Below are 12,674 nucleotides of genomic sequence, written 5' to 3' on the forward strand. Positions count from 1 at the left end.
CTTTGTGTGATGTCATCATCATGCTACGTTTCAGACACAACATCATATCTGGGATTTCAGTCATGCCCCTTATATCTGCCACACTTCCAAAATGTCAACAGTTTATAAAAACAAAACAGCGGATTTGGTTTATTGTAATTTCAGAAATTACTTTTTAGGTTGGTTTTCATCTTAGGACTTTTGAATATGGAGTTAARGTTACAGTTGATCAGGTTATTTTTTTAACCATCATTTACATCTTGGATTTTAACAGATAACCTTTAAATATCACATTGTTGATATGAATATAGTATTTCGTTTAATATTGCCATAAACCTTAAGCATTTTTCTTGGCTGCCTTCTTCACTTGATTTAAAAAARCACTGTCCAGACTGGTTTTGAAAGTGTAATGTCTWATGGCTGTAGGGACAGCTGTCTGTGCTCTCAACATGCATGCTAATGTCAGCACTGACATTGTTTTTATAACTGTAACCATATTACTTCAGTTCTGACCTCAGACCAGCGAGGAAGTGACACAACTGTAACTGAAACTCTTTTGTGTTGAGCAGACCAAACAGCCAAACGGGTCGTTGCATTGTGGAAACACTTTTTAGCCCAATAATGGGGCATTAACACATCACATGGTGAAACTACACTAACTAACCATAATGCAGAAGCAAAGGGTGCAGAAAACATGAGGATAAAGAGAGGAAATAGCAGCAACATACTATGTCACTGACCAAATGCTCACCAGTTTAKCAGTTTCTATTAAATGACTGTGTTGGTATTTTGTAATTGGACAGCCTGCAGCGACGTGTTGGGACAATGGCCGAGTGGAATGACATCAGCGGTGACACGTGGAGAACCGCTTGGAATTAAATATCCCATCTCATACAGAGCTTTGTGAGGATTAGCTGGGCTTGTTGTTTGTTTATTTAGGATTGTCTTTTGGCCGTATATGATTTTCGCTTTTAGCGTCAGAAAAAAACAAACAAACACCAAACAGGCTCAGTTGCCAGGTTTTGCTTTYAATACGAGTACCYTGTTGCACATAAACATGTGCTTAAGAGCGCTTAAGATGGTGTTTGTGAATCCACACTGATTAACTAAAAGATAAAAGATAAGCAGCTGTTGGAAAATTTTCTGGTGGCTTCAACATGCGGCCAGGGTTGATGGGCTGTCTAATGAGGTCTCTTATTAGACAAATGGTTCACATTGACAAAAATATGAAATGCATTTAAGCCAAGCATGCTGATTGAAAATAATTTGTAAAAACAAAGCAACTAAATACTAAAATAAAGTGGTCATTTTCCATGGTGCTGTAGACTGAATWGGTGCTGCTGAGGCTGTGGTTGTTGTTATTATTACATCCAGGGTTAGGATGAGAGCAATAGGAGAGGTTAATTAATGTTAAAATTAAACATTTTAGATTTTGCAACAAAAATGACTCAAGTATCTTATTTAAATATGTTTTTAGTCATAATTTGAAATTTGAACACCACATCCAACAAAGTTTGCCTTAATCCTCAGCACTAATAATAAGGAAGCTTTAGAAGAGCCTGCCTGCTTACTGATTTCACCTCTAGATCCTCAGCTCCTCCCCAACGCCGATAAACATTCTGCAAAGTAAAGCATTTCATTTACCCCGCCTCCCTGGAGCAGCCTGTTTTTCTTTACTGTGCCAAGTCTATGTGAAAATTGGTATCTGTCTTCTGCTGGTGAAAACCGAGTGGATCAGTGCCTTTAAGCAGGTCACAGCAACCGAGAAAAACTGTAACATGTATAATAACTGAAAGACGTYGYGCCTCAGAATTAGTGGCTTTAAACACAAAGCGTTACAACAAATGTAGAACAGATTCTTTCAAATCGATATCAAGCTGAGTAATTCAACCAGCTAATAAAAAGTACATTTTGTGTYGGTAAATGAATATGCTGAGAAGCAGCATAAGTATTCTCATGTGTCAGGGTGTGGGCTGTTCTCACATTCTGTGAAGGAGGGCCATCTCTGGTTTTTTTTTTTTATGCTGTGAAATGGGAAACTTTTACCTGTCCCTTCTCCTAACCTGGCTGCCCACAGCGAATGGTGCAGTTGCTCACCTTGCTTGAGTGCAAACAAAAGCAGCCTGGGGGTGAATAAAGACTATTGTTTATTATATGTGCAGTTATTCGCCAAACTGGATTCAGGAGCTGCTCAACAGGTTTTCTGCTCCTCTCAATACTTTCTCACAACACACCCAGGCTGTGACGCGGCGTATTGGTTTAACATTAAAAGAGGAAATCCTGGCATCAGAGTGAAGTCCACCAACTGCACATTTCATCAGCTGCACTTCCTGATGCGTGTGCACTTGTCTCTTCATTAGCGCTCGTGTCAGCTCTGCACGTCCTATGCATTTCTCTACATGTGTCTTGCCGAGCAGATAAAAGCAGACTCATGCCACGGTTGTAACATTTTCTCTGGATCCAGTGGACACGTTTGTCTCCTCTGCACACACAGGACAAATGGACAAAGCCTCAGGGAACGCACAGGTGGTGAGTATTCTCCTTCAAAGGGTCACAGTGTTTAGAGGTCAAGGTTGTTCATTTGTTTCCCAGTAAATCTGCAGCCTTACTGTCTTTAGAAACTTAGTCCGGCTGTCATAGTGAAAACAGACCTACGCTGTAGAAATCTAAAAATATGATCAATGACACCTTTTGACATTTTCTGCCCTGTATCATATGACACAAGGAACACAGAACTTTGATCTTGACAACTTTTGCTTCCTGTGGTGACGATTACGAGAGCACGCTTTGTAGCTGCTGAGATTGGGGAGATGAGTTTAGCTTTCCTACTTCTGGGTGATCATGGGTGATTTATTGCTTTCCTCGGTTATTGAACGTTACGTTTTACCGGCTTGATAAAATCTACGATGAAACCTAACTATTTTGAATGCAGTCTGGAAATGTAAACCAAGTCTAGTGCACATTAGTTTAAACCATTTGAACCACGCTACAGCTCCATAACGCACTGGACTGTCTATGTTCAGAACAGTGAAGGTCAGCAAGGTAGTCCGCTAATATAAAGTCTGCTGAAGGTATTGGCGTTGGAAATTGGGTCTGTATTTGTGTGTCTGAAAGACAGACATTTAAATTAACATTCGCTTTGTGCCGGGGCAGCAAGAGATGCATTCGTAAGCAGAAAAACCAACAGAACTATTTAAAAACAGCTGTAGATGCAGACAAAAAAAAAAACAAACAAGTTAATTAATCAATTTTTTTGTTCATTCAGAAGCTAGCATTAGCACTACAACACAGCTAACATGAAACAGTGTTAGGGAAGTAGTAGTGTGAAACTGGACTGCTCTTTTTTTTTTTTTTTTTTACCATTTTTGATTTTGTTCAAACAACAGGCAGATAATTGCTTGTGTAAACATGCAAGAGTCAGCAGTTTTCTAAAAAGCTTTTGACCACCCAAAACCACTGCAATAAGTTCCTGAAAAACTTAAAGATTATTACTTTACAGACTTTTTTAAGCAATAATCCTTGTTGCAGACAATCAGGAAAGAGTTTTAAGATGACAGAAAGTTACTTTTAATATTTCCTAGAGCTACTCTGAAGTACTTGGCGACTGTGGTTCGAAGTAAAAATCACAAAAGCTGCATCGAAGCAGATAAAGTCTGTCCTGAAATACTGATTTAGTGGATTTGATCTATTTTCAAACCACAGGTTCAATTCCAGTTCCTTATATCGTCGCAGTATATCCTTTCTCGGGTTTGTCCCTTTTTGTACCAATTTCAAGTCACAACAAGCCGAAGGTAATCAGTAAAAAAGGGATCATAGGTCCCTGAAGCTGCTGTCACTAATGACTTTTTCGATATTATTCTGTTTAAATAACAAAAAATAATTTGGTAGCATTTGCAGCACTGGATAAACACTTTATCTGATTTTCCCCCTTTCACAAAATAATGCTGTGATGCATGAACAACAAGAAAAACAGGAAGATGTATAGATACAGTATAAAAACTCCAGGTGAAGATTATTGGCTGCTGTACAGTTTTCATTCTGCATGTTTTTGCTGTTTTCATAAGACACAGAAATAACCTTCTCCTCAGTCACCATTCGGTTATAGTTCTGTTGTGATGCTGTTTCTGCTTTACCCACAAGTCCTGGAAGTGAAACTCTTCAAACTCTAAACTTCATTTCAAAATTATCTTCATTAATATTTGATACTGAGCTCACAGAATGCCTCTTCAACACAAAATCTATGTATATCCATAAGGAGCAAATTTGTTAGAATAATTTTAGGTTTTGACCAAGATTTATTAAAAAAAACAACTATTAAAGTGTTTTAGAGTCTCAACAAAAGATTCTGAGATCATCAGTTCAGAAAGAACTGAGGCAGAGACTTCAGCTGATCATCAGCTTTGGGAAAGTTCTGGACGGAGCTGAAATCTTTTTTCATCTTTATGTTTTTTTTTCTTAATCTTTTTTTTAACATCAACTAATTTTAAACAAGTGTATCTCCACCAGCTGACATTAACAAACCGACCAAATGTGAAGCTTGTTCTTTAACAAGTTAAGCCACTTATTTTCACTAAGCTTGTTCTCTCCTTCGGTTTGAGGCGATTTTGGGTCATTGCTGTATTTATACAGTCAATAATTGTCTACTTATTCATATATACTTAGTTGAAACAGCATAATATTAACTGACTGTGACTTTAAATAAATCTTTTAATCTTTCATGTGTGTGTTTTATTATTTTAATGTTCAAGGTTAAAAATACAGTAAACTACGCGCAGCCCCGACCAAGTACAGGAATTTAAATACAGACTGAGAGGAATCATTGGGGCCTTTTAGAGCTGCTAATGCGCTGCTTTGTTCTGCAACCCCTTGCATAAATAATGTCATTTACTGTCCAGTCCTCTCTCTTAGACCTTCYGCTCAGTAATCCATTCAAAACAAATAAGAAACACAAAACTCATCACTTCCTGCACAGAGAGGAATCTTCCCAAGAACAGTCAATGATGCACTGAACAGCAAACTGGAACATTTAAACTGGGGGGAAAAAATGAGAAATAAAGGCAGGAAGAAAGTGAAACACGTTGCTTTTTTCCTCAGCTCCATCAACTCTTTGTTTTTTCGTTGACACATTCCATTTGTAGAGTAGTGGTTTGTGTCGCCGGGGAGTTTTCCCAGAGGACAGGGACACGTCCTGTCATTTCTGTGCTATAAACAGCGAGAGTGTCTTCTCATCCAGAACCGACGAGGCTCTCTCACAATGCAGGCAACACGAGCCTTCAGCTGAGAATCTGGCTGAGAAATCCAGTTCAGAGTGGAAGCATCTGCTGTGAATCACAGCGTGGAACACTTCTTTGCACACAGTTATGAAATAGTTTTGTGCGAAATCCTCCGATTATAACAGTCATAAAGGTCAGCGCAGAAAGCCTCGCTCTCTACAAGCTTTGTGAGACGGAAACATTGCTGGTTATCCAGTTAGTTTTGGAGACTTTCCAGAATAAATGAGTAACTATGGTAGTGGCAGATTTCCAAAGTCAGAACGAGTCACTAAATCCTTATAAACCCTGAGATGACTGGGTCAAACTGAACAAAGCTGAAAATGATATGACCTCATCGTGTTTGATTTATGACACATTCGTGATCTGATTCAATATTACGCTTGCGATCTTTACTCCAACACAAATCAGAAAAAATATATCTTTTAGGTACATTTTACTGGGGACTCATGATATTGCAGTTCTTCTCAGTCGCTTTGGTGCATTTCTCAAATCATTCTCGACATTTGCAAAACAGTATGTGCATTTGTCCAAGCAATTTGTAAAAGCAGCGTAACAGTGTGTATTACCTGTAAAATCCAGTTTCTTTCTCAAAATCCTCATTTCATCTCTCAACATTAAATATTTGTATCAGTGAACATGTCAGTTCTCCACAATAACAAGTTCTTACGGATAAGACAGTCAAATTTATTAGTCATGTGCAACTGTGTTCTCTGGAGGGATAATTTGACACACTAAATCCAAAGTTTTGATGACCACAAATGTAAATTGTAATTACAGGAAATAAATAGAGACTAAACAAGATTCACATGCTTTTACTGTAATCTATGCCAACTCCACACTGAGAAAAAATGCTCAATGGATGAGGAGCAAGATGAGAGGAACTCCATCAAATCAATTCAATTCAAATTCAAAAAAGCTTTATTGTTCCCAAAGGGAAAATAAATGTTGGTGTAACTTAATTTCTGCTTGCTGACCCATCCAGATCCTCGTCCTTCCACTGTCAGAAATATAACGTTGTGTTGTGCTCCATCTTCATACACTATGTACATATTTGTTGGCGGTTGACTGTTTATGGTATCTTTCAGCTATTTCAGGAGTTTTGTAGATCATTGATTGATCTAATCCTTCACACATTTAGCTCTATTCATCAGAGACCGACATAATGGACTTTAATCAGTATAACATAAGACATTGGAAGTGTGGGAAAAAGCTGAGAATTGTACTTAATAGTTGCAAAAACATTTACAACTTGTTCACAAAAATGAGAAACTGTTTTTGCCCTCGTTGCTTCAACATAAAATTTATCTAGAGCCACAAAATTAGATATTTTGTAAACACCCCATTTTTTTCCTTTTTTTTTGACAAACTAAGAAAATTTAAAATTCTATTTTAAGTTTTTTGTGAAAGAAATGAATCACCATGATCACCATGTGCTTGTTTTTTCTAGTCAGCTTGATGAGCACTTCCTATAAACAATCACATGGAGAAAGATTAAGAATACAAAGCATATAGTTTGAAATAAAAAAAAACTTTTAAAGTCTGACAAAAAAACCCAAACCTTTTTATTACCATTATATTTAAAAATGTTTCTTATTTTGCTCTGAAACAGTCAATTCTTTTGTTATTTAGTTATTACTGTTAGCTATCATCACAAATAAAACCCCACCAGGACAGAAACATCTAGAATTTTATCAAGTACTTCACAATCATCCCCTAATTACTTGGTGTGTGATTATTTTTGATGAATGTACCCCTGCAGCGGTGGCTAAAATATTTCACATGTACTTGTTTTTTTGCCATCAAATTAATTTTGATATTTTGTTCTCCTTTATTCTTTTTTTCCTAACACCTTTTTCATATCCTTCCAGGAAAGTGGACAAATAATTTCTCCAAACGCTCGAAGGGCCTTCAGTTTTTCATCTCTTCGTATCAAAAGTAAGACAGTGGATCAGTGTGAGGCTCAATCACGTTGCTGTTCTGTTATTCAGTAAAAGCTTCGCTCATATGTTCTGTAAACCTGTTATTTTTTTTCTACAGAAAGGAACAACAGTGAGGAAGAGGGTGGATTTGAGCGGAGGAGAGGGTTGAGATCTTTTTCATCAGCTCGAGAATCATCCAGAAAAGGTAAATTGTGAACTAATCTACCACCGCTGTGTTAGATCAGCTAATAGCAGTGGTAGCTAATCTACCACAAAGAATACTTCTTAATCGCAAAATACTGTAAATATAAAGCCTAGAAACATAAAACTGTAACAGACTGAATGTTCTGTTTTTTGTGTGGGAAATGTTTGAGTGTTTTATGGTTGTCAAAGTCAAATAACTGACCTACTTCCCTCCCTATTTCTTTTCTTAAATAACACTTTTTAAAGACATTGTCTGGTTGTTGAAGAGTTGACAATTAGTAGTAAAGCACTGTGTGTCTTCTTCTTTTATATATCATGCGTACATTTAAGATTTTGCTTGTTATATTGACAATATAAGAGCTAAAATGAATATTAGTCATCGTCAGGAGCAGCGGGATCTGGTGCTCATGACRTCACACTGAAGGGGTTTAWAGATATTTGTGGCWGCAGGCAGAAAAAGATCTCCTAGCGGTCTGTATTACAACAAATTGGAAGAAACCTTTGAAGCCTAAAGACTCTCTGTTTATTAATTACAGTCTCATGAAGAGGATGTTCAGGGTTGGCCATGAATTTATTGCTTTCACGTAGAATCAAGAAAATTGTTCTCAGTACTGAACCAGCTTTCTTTATCAGGTCATTATGAAAGGTCATTAATATCTTCATGAGTTTAGTCTGTGAAAGAAAACAAACAAATCAAAGTGTGAAAGGACAAAATGTACATGTGGAGATGTGTTGGTTCCTTAAAGTGGAGAGGACCAAACCGCCTGCTGGTAAATACAAAAGCTTCTTTGTGTAAAACATGTCAAATTAAGTAAAACATAGAGAGGGACAGGGAAGTAGTTCAGTTATGGCAGAGATTCATTCAATTATTATGAAATACGCAACTACATCAACAATCAAACACAAACTCTGAGAGTTTATTCAATGTAAAATAATCAGTAAGCAATATTCTATATTTGAGGGGGTTTTGTTTATGTGTTTGTTTCTGCAGTGGCATTTTAAAGTTAGACCTAAACAAAACATGCAAGTTACTATTCAGATTCCTGTTCTGTGCTTTAATTTACAACTTCTGTTAAATTATGATTCATGTGGGAAAGTCCTGATACAAACTGGAGATTAGACACACAGACGGACTGTGAAACCATTGAAACCACTGACTTCTTTGTAGGCAACCATGCAAAGCAATGTGACAGAGGTGTCGACAAAGTCTAAGGTTCATGAAGGTTGGTTCAATCTTGATTCAATCAATCAATCTTGATTTAATCAAGATTGATTGATTGAATCAATCTTCAATCCTGATTGATTCAATCTTCAATTGATTGAAGATTGATTCAAGAACAGAAAACAGTCAGTACAGAAAACATACTGTCATCAGGCAGTACTTTTTCTGACTGATGACAAAATCATCAGTCAGAAACATTCAGTCATAGTCAGTAAATCAGAATATTATTGGCGTTCATTCAGTCAGTTCATTGAATGAAACAGTTATCATAGATTGATTCCTCACAGGCTGATGTTTTCAAACCTTTATTTCTGTTAACTATGATGATTTTCTGCTTACAGCTAATAAAAACACAACATTTAAGATTTGGAATTACATTAAGTTTTTCAGATCAATTTCTAATACAAAAATGTGGCTTCATGAAAAGTATGTTTAATACCTGCTTAAAGTTTAGACTTAGACTTATTTCATTATCGTAGCACAAATACATGACAATGAAATTGGCAACAAAATGTTGTCGTTTGGCTGCCAGAGCTCACAGAAAAAACACAGGAAAATCACAAACGTGCCTATAAATACATAAATATACAAATACTGTATATATAATTTAGTGTTTTCAAACAGTCTTTGTGGAGTTATTATTGGTGTTGAGCGATCTGATGGTCGATGGGATGTAACTATTTCTGAGTCTGCCTGTCCTACAGCAGATCCTGTGGAATCTCCTACCAGACGCCAACCGGTTGAACAGACCAGGTTATTTTCTAAAGGTACTTAAAATCTGACAAATGAGCTTCATTGAGAAATTCATTTTAACATCCTGTATGATGTTAAAATGTTTAACGAGAGCACATGATAAGAAATGCCAACATCTGTGTATTTTCTCACTCTCAAACCTTGTCTCAGCTGCAGATGAAGCAGGTCCTCCAGGAGTAAGTCGGGTTCAAGAGCTGCTGAAAAAATTTGGTACGTATGAAGCTAATATAAGCCTATTCTTCGTCAGGGACATAAAACTCTTGTTTTTGTTGACTGAACCTTATCACTTGAGAAAGAGGTAATGAATATCTGATCTGAGGTGCCTGAGTATCAGAGGCTGTGCGTGTCCTTCACAGTCTGTGGGGTGGGATGAAACCCAGGAGACACAGGTTACAGAAACATATTGAAATATTTTCAATTCCTTACTTTTAAAGGAAAGGATTTTCAAAAATTCTCTAAAATAAACAATGGGAAAAAGACTATCTGATCTAACAAGAAAACTTAGTGTAACTAAACCGAAGGCTTTAAAATGCCTTCAGTCCCCACACCCTCACCATCAAAGCTACAAAATCATTAAGTTATTAAATGTATCATTTATCAGTGAAGGAGAGAGAGGAGTAACAATAACAGGAGGGAGGAGACTTGGCCAGAGAAGAGCATGCTGAGAACAGCCATTTGTAACACAAATACTTCCCAAGTGTAAAGTGCAGCAACAGAGAACAGGCATTTCACCGTGCTTATACATTGGAATAATAGAGAATTGTCACAAAATTTTTAAATGAGATCAAGTTCAAAGAATTAGAGTGACCAAACAGATTCACCACATTTAAACACAGGAATCAGTGCAATGTATTTTATCTACCTGACACGTCTGTAACTGAGGGGTTCTCCAGGCAGCCTGTCAAGATCCAGTTTAAAACCAAATGTTGTAAGAAAACCTTTCATCAAGAGACTGAGGCTGTTCTTATTGTTTTTCTCAAACAGGGCTCGTGATGATGAGAGTAATAATTACATGCAAATCACAAATAACTACAGCTAACATGGGCCGGATGTACGACTGTCCAAAATATAAACACTGCCATTTAAATTTGTCAGTGAATCGATCCTGAAGTGATTCTTAACGGGTTCTAAAACGCAGCACAAAACCGTCTCGGTTTCCCCGAGGCCGGAGAGTGACGTCAGAGCCACATCGTCCTGCCACCAGCAGAATGTTTAACCATCCCTCTGTTGTAGTCTGTAGAGGATCACAGCGCAGGGTGACAGCTTGTCTGCACAAATCACCGCTTTTATCGCAGTATCCCCGCAAACAGATGTTGCACTACAATAAATATTATTAATATCAGCAGCCTACATTATAAATGCTGTTTTAACAACAGGTGGTGTTTGTGAGAACACCACAGGGAGGGTCACAGCTCTGCAGGCAGCTCACACACACTGTTTAATGAAGGATAAATTAACCTGATGATCCCAACAAACCCAACATGGTTCACGGACAGCATCGCAGACAGCTTCACGAGATTTAGCTGTAAAGAATGACTGGGTGTGGGCCGTGTTAAATGTCAAGTGTTACTTGTTGTGATAAGAAAACTTTTTGAGTTCATGCTTTTTGAGCTGAGATAAACAGTTTTAATCGCGCTGAGGTGCCTCCAAACCCCCTGAAGAAACTGGTTGACTCCTGTGACTGTGGGAAGGCTTGAAGCCGCAATAAAACCGGTTTCTAATGCTTGAATGTGCGCTTTCAGTGTGGGAACAGAAATAAGTGGTGTTTAGCACTGGAATAGCACTGAAATAAGCTTCATGGAAAAAAAATTTCACTTTGGACATGACTCGTTTGAGTTATTCACCTTTTTTTTCAGTGTAGCAAGATCTATATGATGAAAATAAATCACTACATTAGAAAGGCATTTTATTTTTATTATATTATTATGAAGATGAAATGTCCAGAAATGCAAAAATAACTCATCATTAGCTTTAAAGTTTCTTTCTTCCCCAAGCACATAGTAATATTCCTACTGCAGCAAATTCTTTTCGCTGGTGTTCACGTTGTTGTTGTTGTTGTTGTTGTTGTTGTTGTTGTTGTTGTTGTTGTTGTTGTTGTTGAGTGTTAGTTGTTGTCTTCCTGTTGAGAATTTCAGCATTTATATAAAAAGTGTATTTATTTATTTTTTTAATCTTGTCAACGTTGTGTTTTCTGAAACCCCGATTACAGAACCAAGAGGCGTGATGCATACTCTCACACGAATCAGACAGAAAGAAACAGAATTGCACAATTGCGAATATCTCAATATCTCACGCAATTGTGCTTGAGATATTCACGCACAATTTCTAAACGAAGACAATGTAGAGGCTGAGGAGAGCAGAGAGATTTGAAAAGCCGTGGCAAACAGCACATGAAGCAGCACAGAAGCTTAAATCAACGTGAACTGAGTACATGAGAACATGAGCAGGATTTTGAAGGTGAAACAGGAAACAAACCTGACAAAATGACCCTGATTTCCTGATTGAGGAAAATAAAATAGGAGACGAATAAAACTCAATCAAAGCAGCTGTTATGTCTACAAAGGTGACGCAAGTTTGAGTCAACAGCAAATTTGTGTGCTGTTGACTCCCATCTTGAGTCAGACAAAAAATAAAAGACTTCAGACTTATTCTTTAAGGATTTGGACTCCTGGTCTGAGACCCATCCTTTTAACACGTACGGTTCTGTGTTCTACTGGATGTTCTCCCAGTCAGGGGGAGTTTTTCCTCTCCACTGTCGCCACATGCTCTTCCAGAAGGACTGAATGTTGCAAGTCCACAACTATGATGGTTCAGCGTCCGCAAGGGTTGATCTGCAGATTGCATTATAACAAACGTCACTGAAGTTGGCAAAAGTCCAGAGCAACATTGTAATAAATTGTAGCAATGTTCACATCAAACCGGGCTGCATGGTGACTGTAGTTAAAGTAAAGGTGCAAACAGCATGGAATGCCGTTTGTGGTTTAGAACACAAACCACAAGGATGGAATTAATATTCCATCGTTCATTTTGATTAATTAATTACATTTTTAATTGGCTAAATTACATTTAACGCAATTAATTACATTTTTGCTTCATCCAGAACCTTTGTAATCACATGTTTCTGATACGCTTGAGAATCTGATGCACAAGCAACTTCCACCAGCAACGGTGATGGACCACCATGGTTAAAAAAAAACAATCTGATGTTTATTGCACATGAACAGTCCTCTGAACTGAGTGTCATCTTTACTCTTAGTTAGTTTATGATTTTTGATGACTATCTAATATAGCAAATTTGTTGTAATTTTAAACATTATATATATA

General features: G+C 37.3%; 1 protein-coding gene across 1 annotated transcript in view; it reads left to right on the forward strand.

The window, feature by feature from the left end:
* The first annotated feature begins 2,283 nt into the window (after nt 1–2,283).
* dennd2da (DENN/MADD domain containing 2Da) overlaps nt 2,284–12,674 on the forward strand; it is a 27,850-nt gene continuing 17,459 nt past the window's right edge. The window contains exons 1-5 of the mRNA XM_008412915.1: nt 2,284–2,508; nt 7,121–7,187; nt 7,290–7,376; nt 9,302–9,364; nt 9,501–9,560. Of these exons, the coding sequence (XP_008411137.1) occupies nt 2,479–2,508; nt 7,121–7,187; nt 7,290–7,376; nt 9,302–9,364; nt 9,501–9,560 (307 nt within the window). The 5' untranslated portion in view covers nt 2,284–2,478. The remainder of the gene's footprint in view (nt 2,509–7,120; nt 7,188–7,289; nt 7,377–9,301; nt 9,365–9,500; nt 9,561–12,674) is intronic.

This window comes from Poecilia reticulata, linkage group LG7 (assembly GCF_000633615.1).
Source record: "Poecilia reticulata strain Guanapo linkage group LG7, Guppy_female_1.0+MT, whole genome shotgun sequence".
NCBI classification, from domain to species: Eukaryota; Metazoa; Chordata; class Actinopteri; order Cyprinodontiformes; family Poeciliidae; genus Poecilia; species Poecilia reticulata.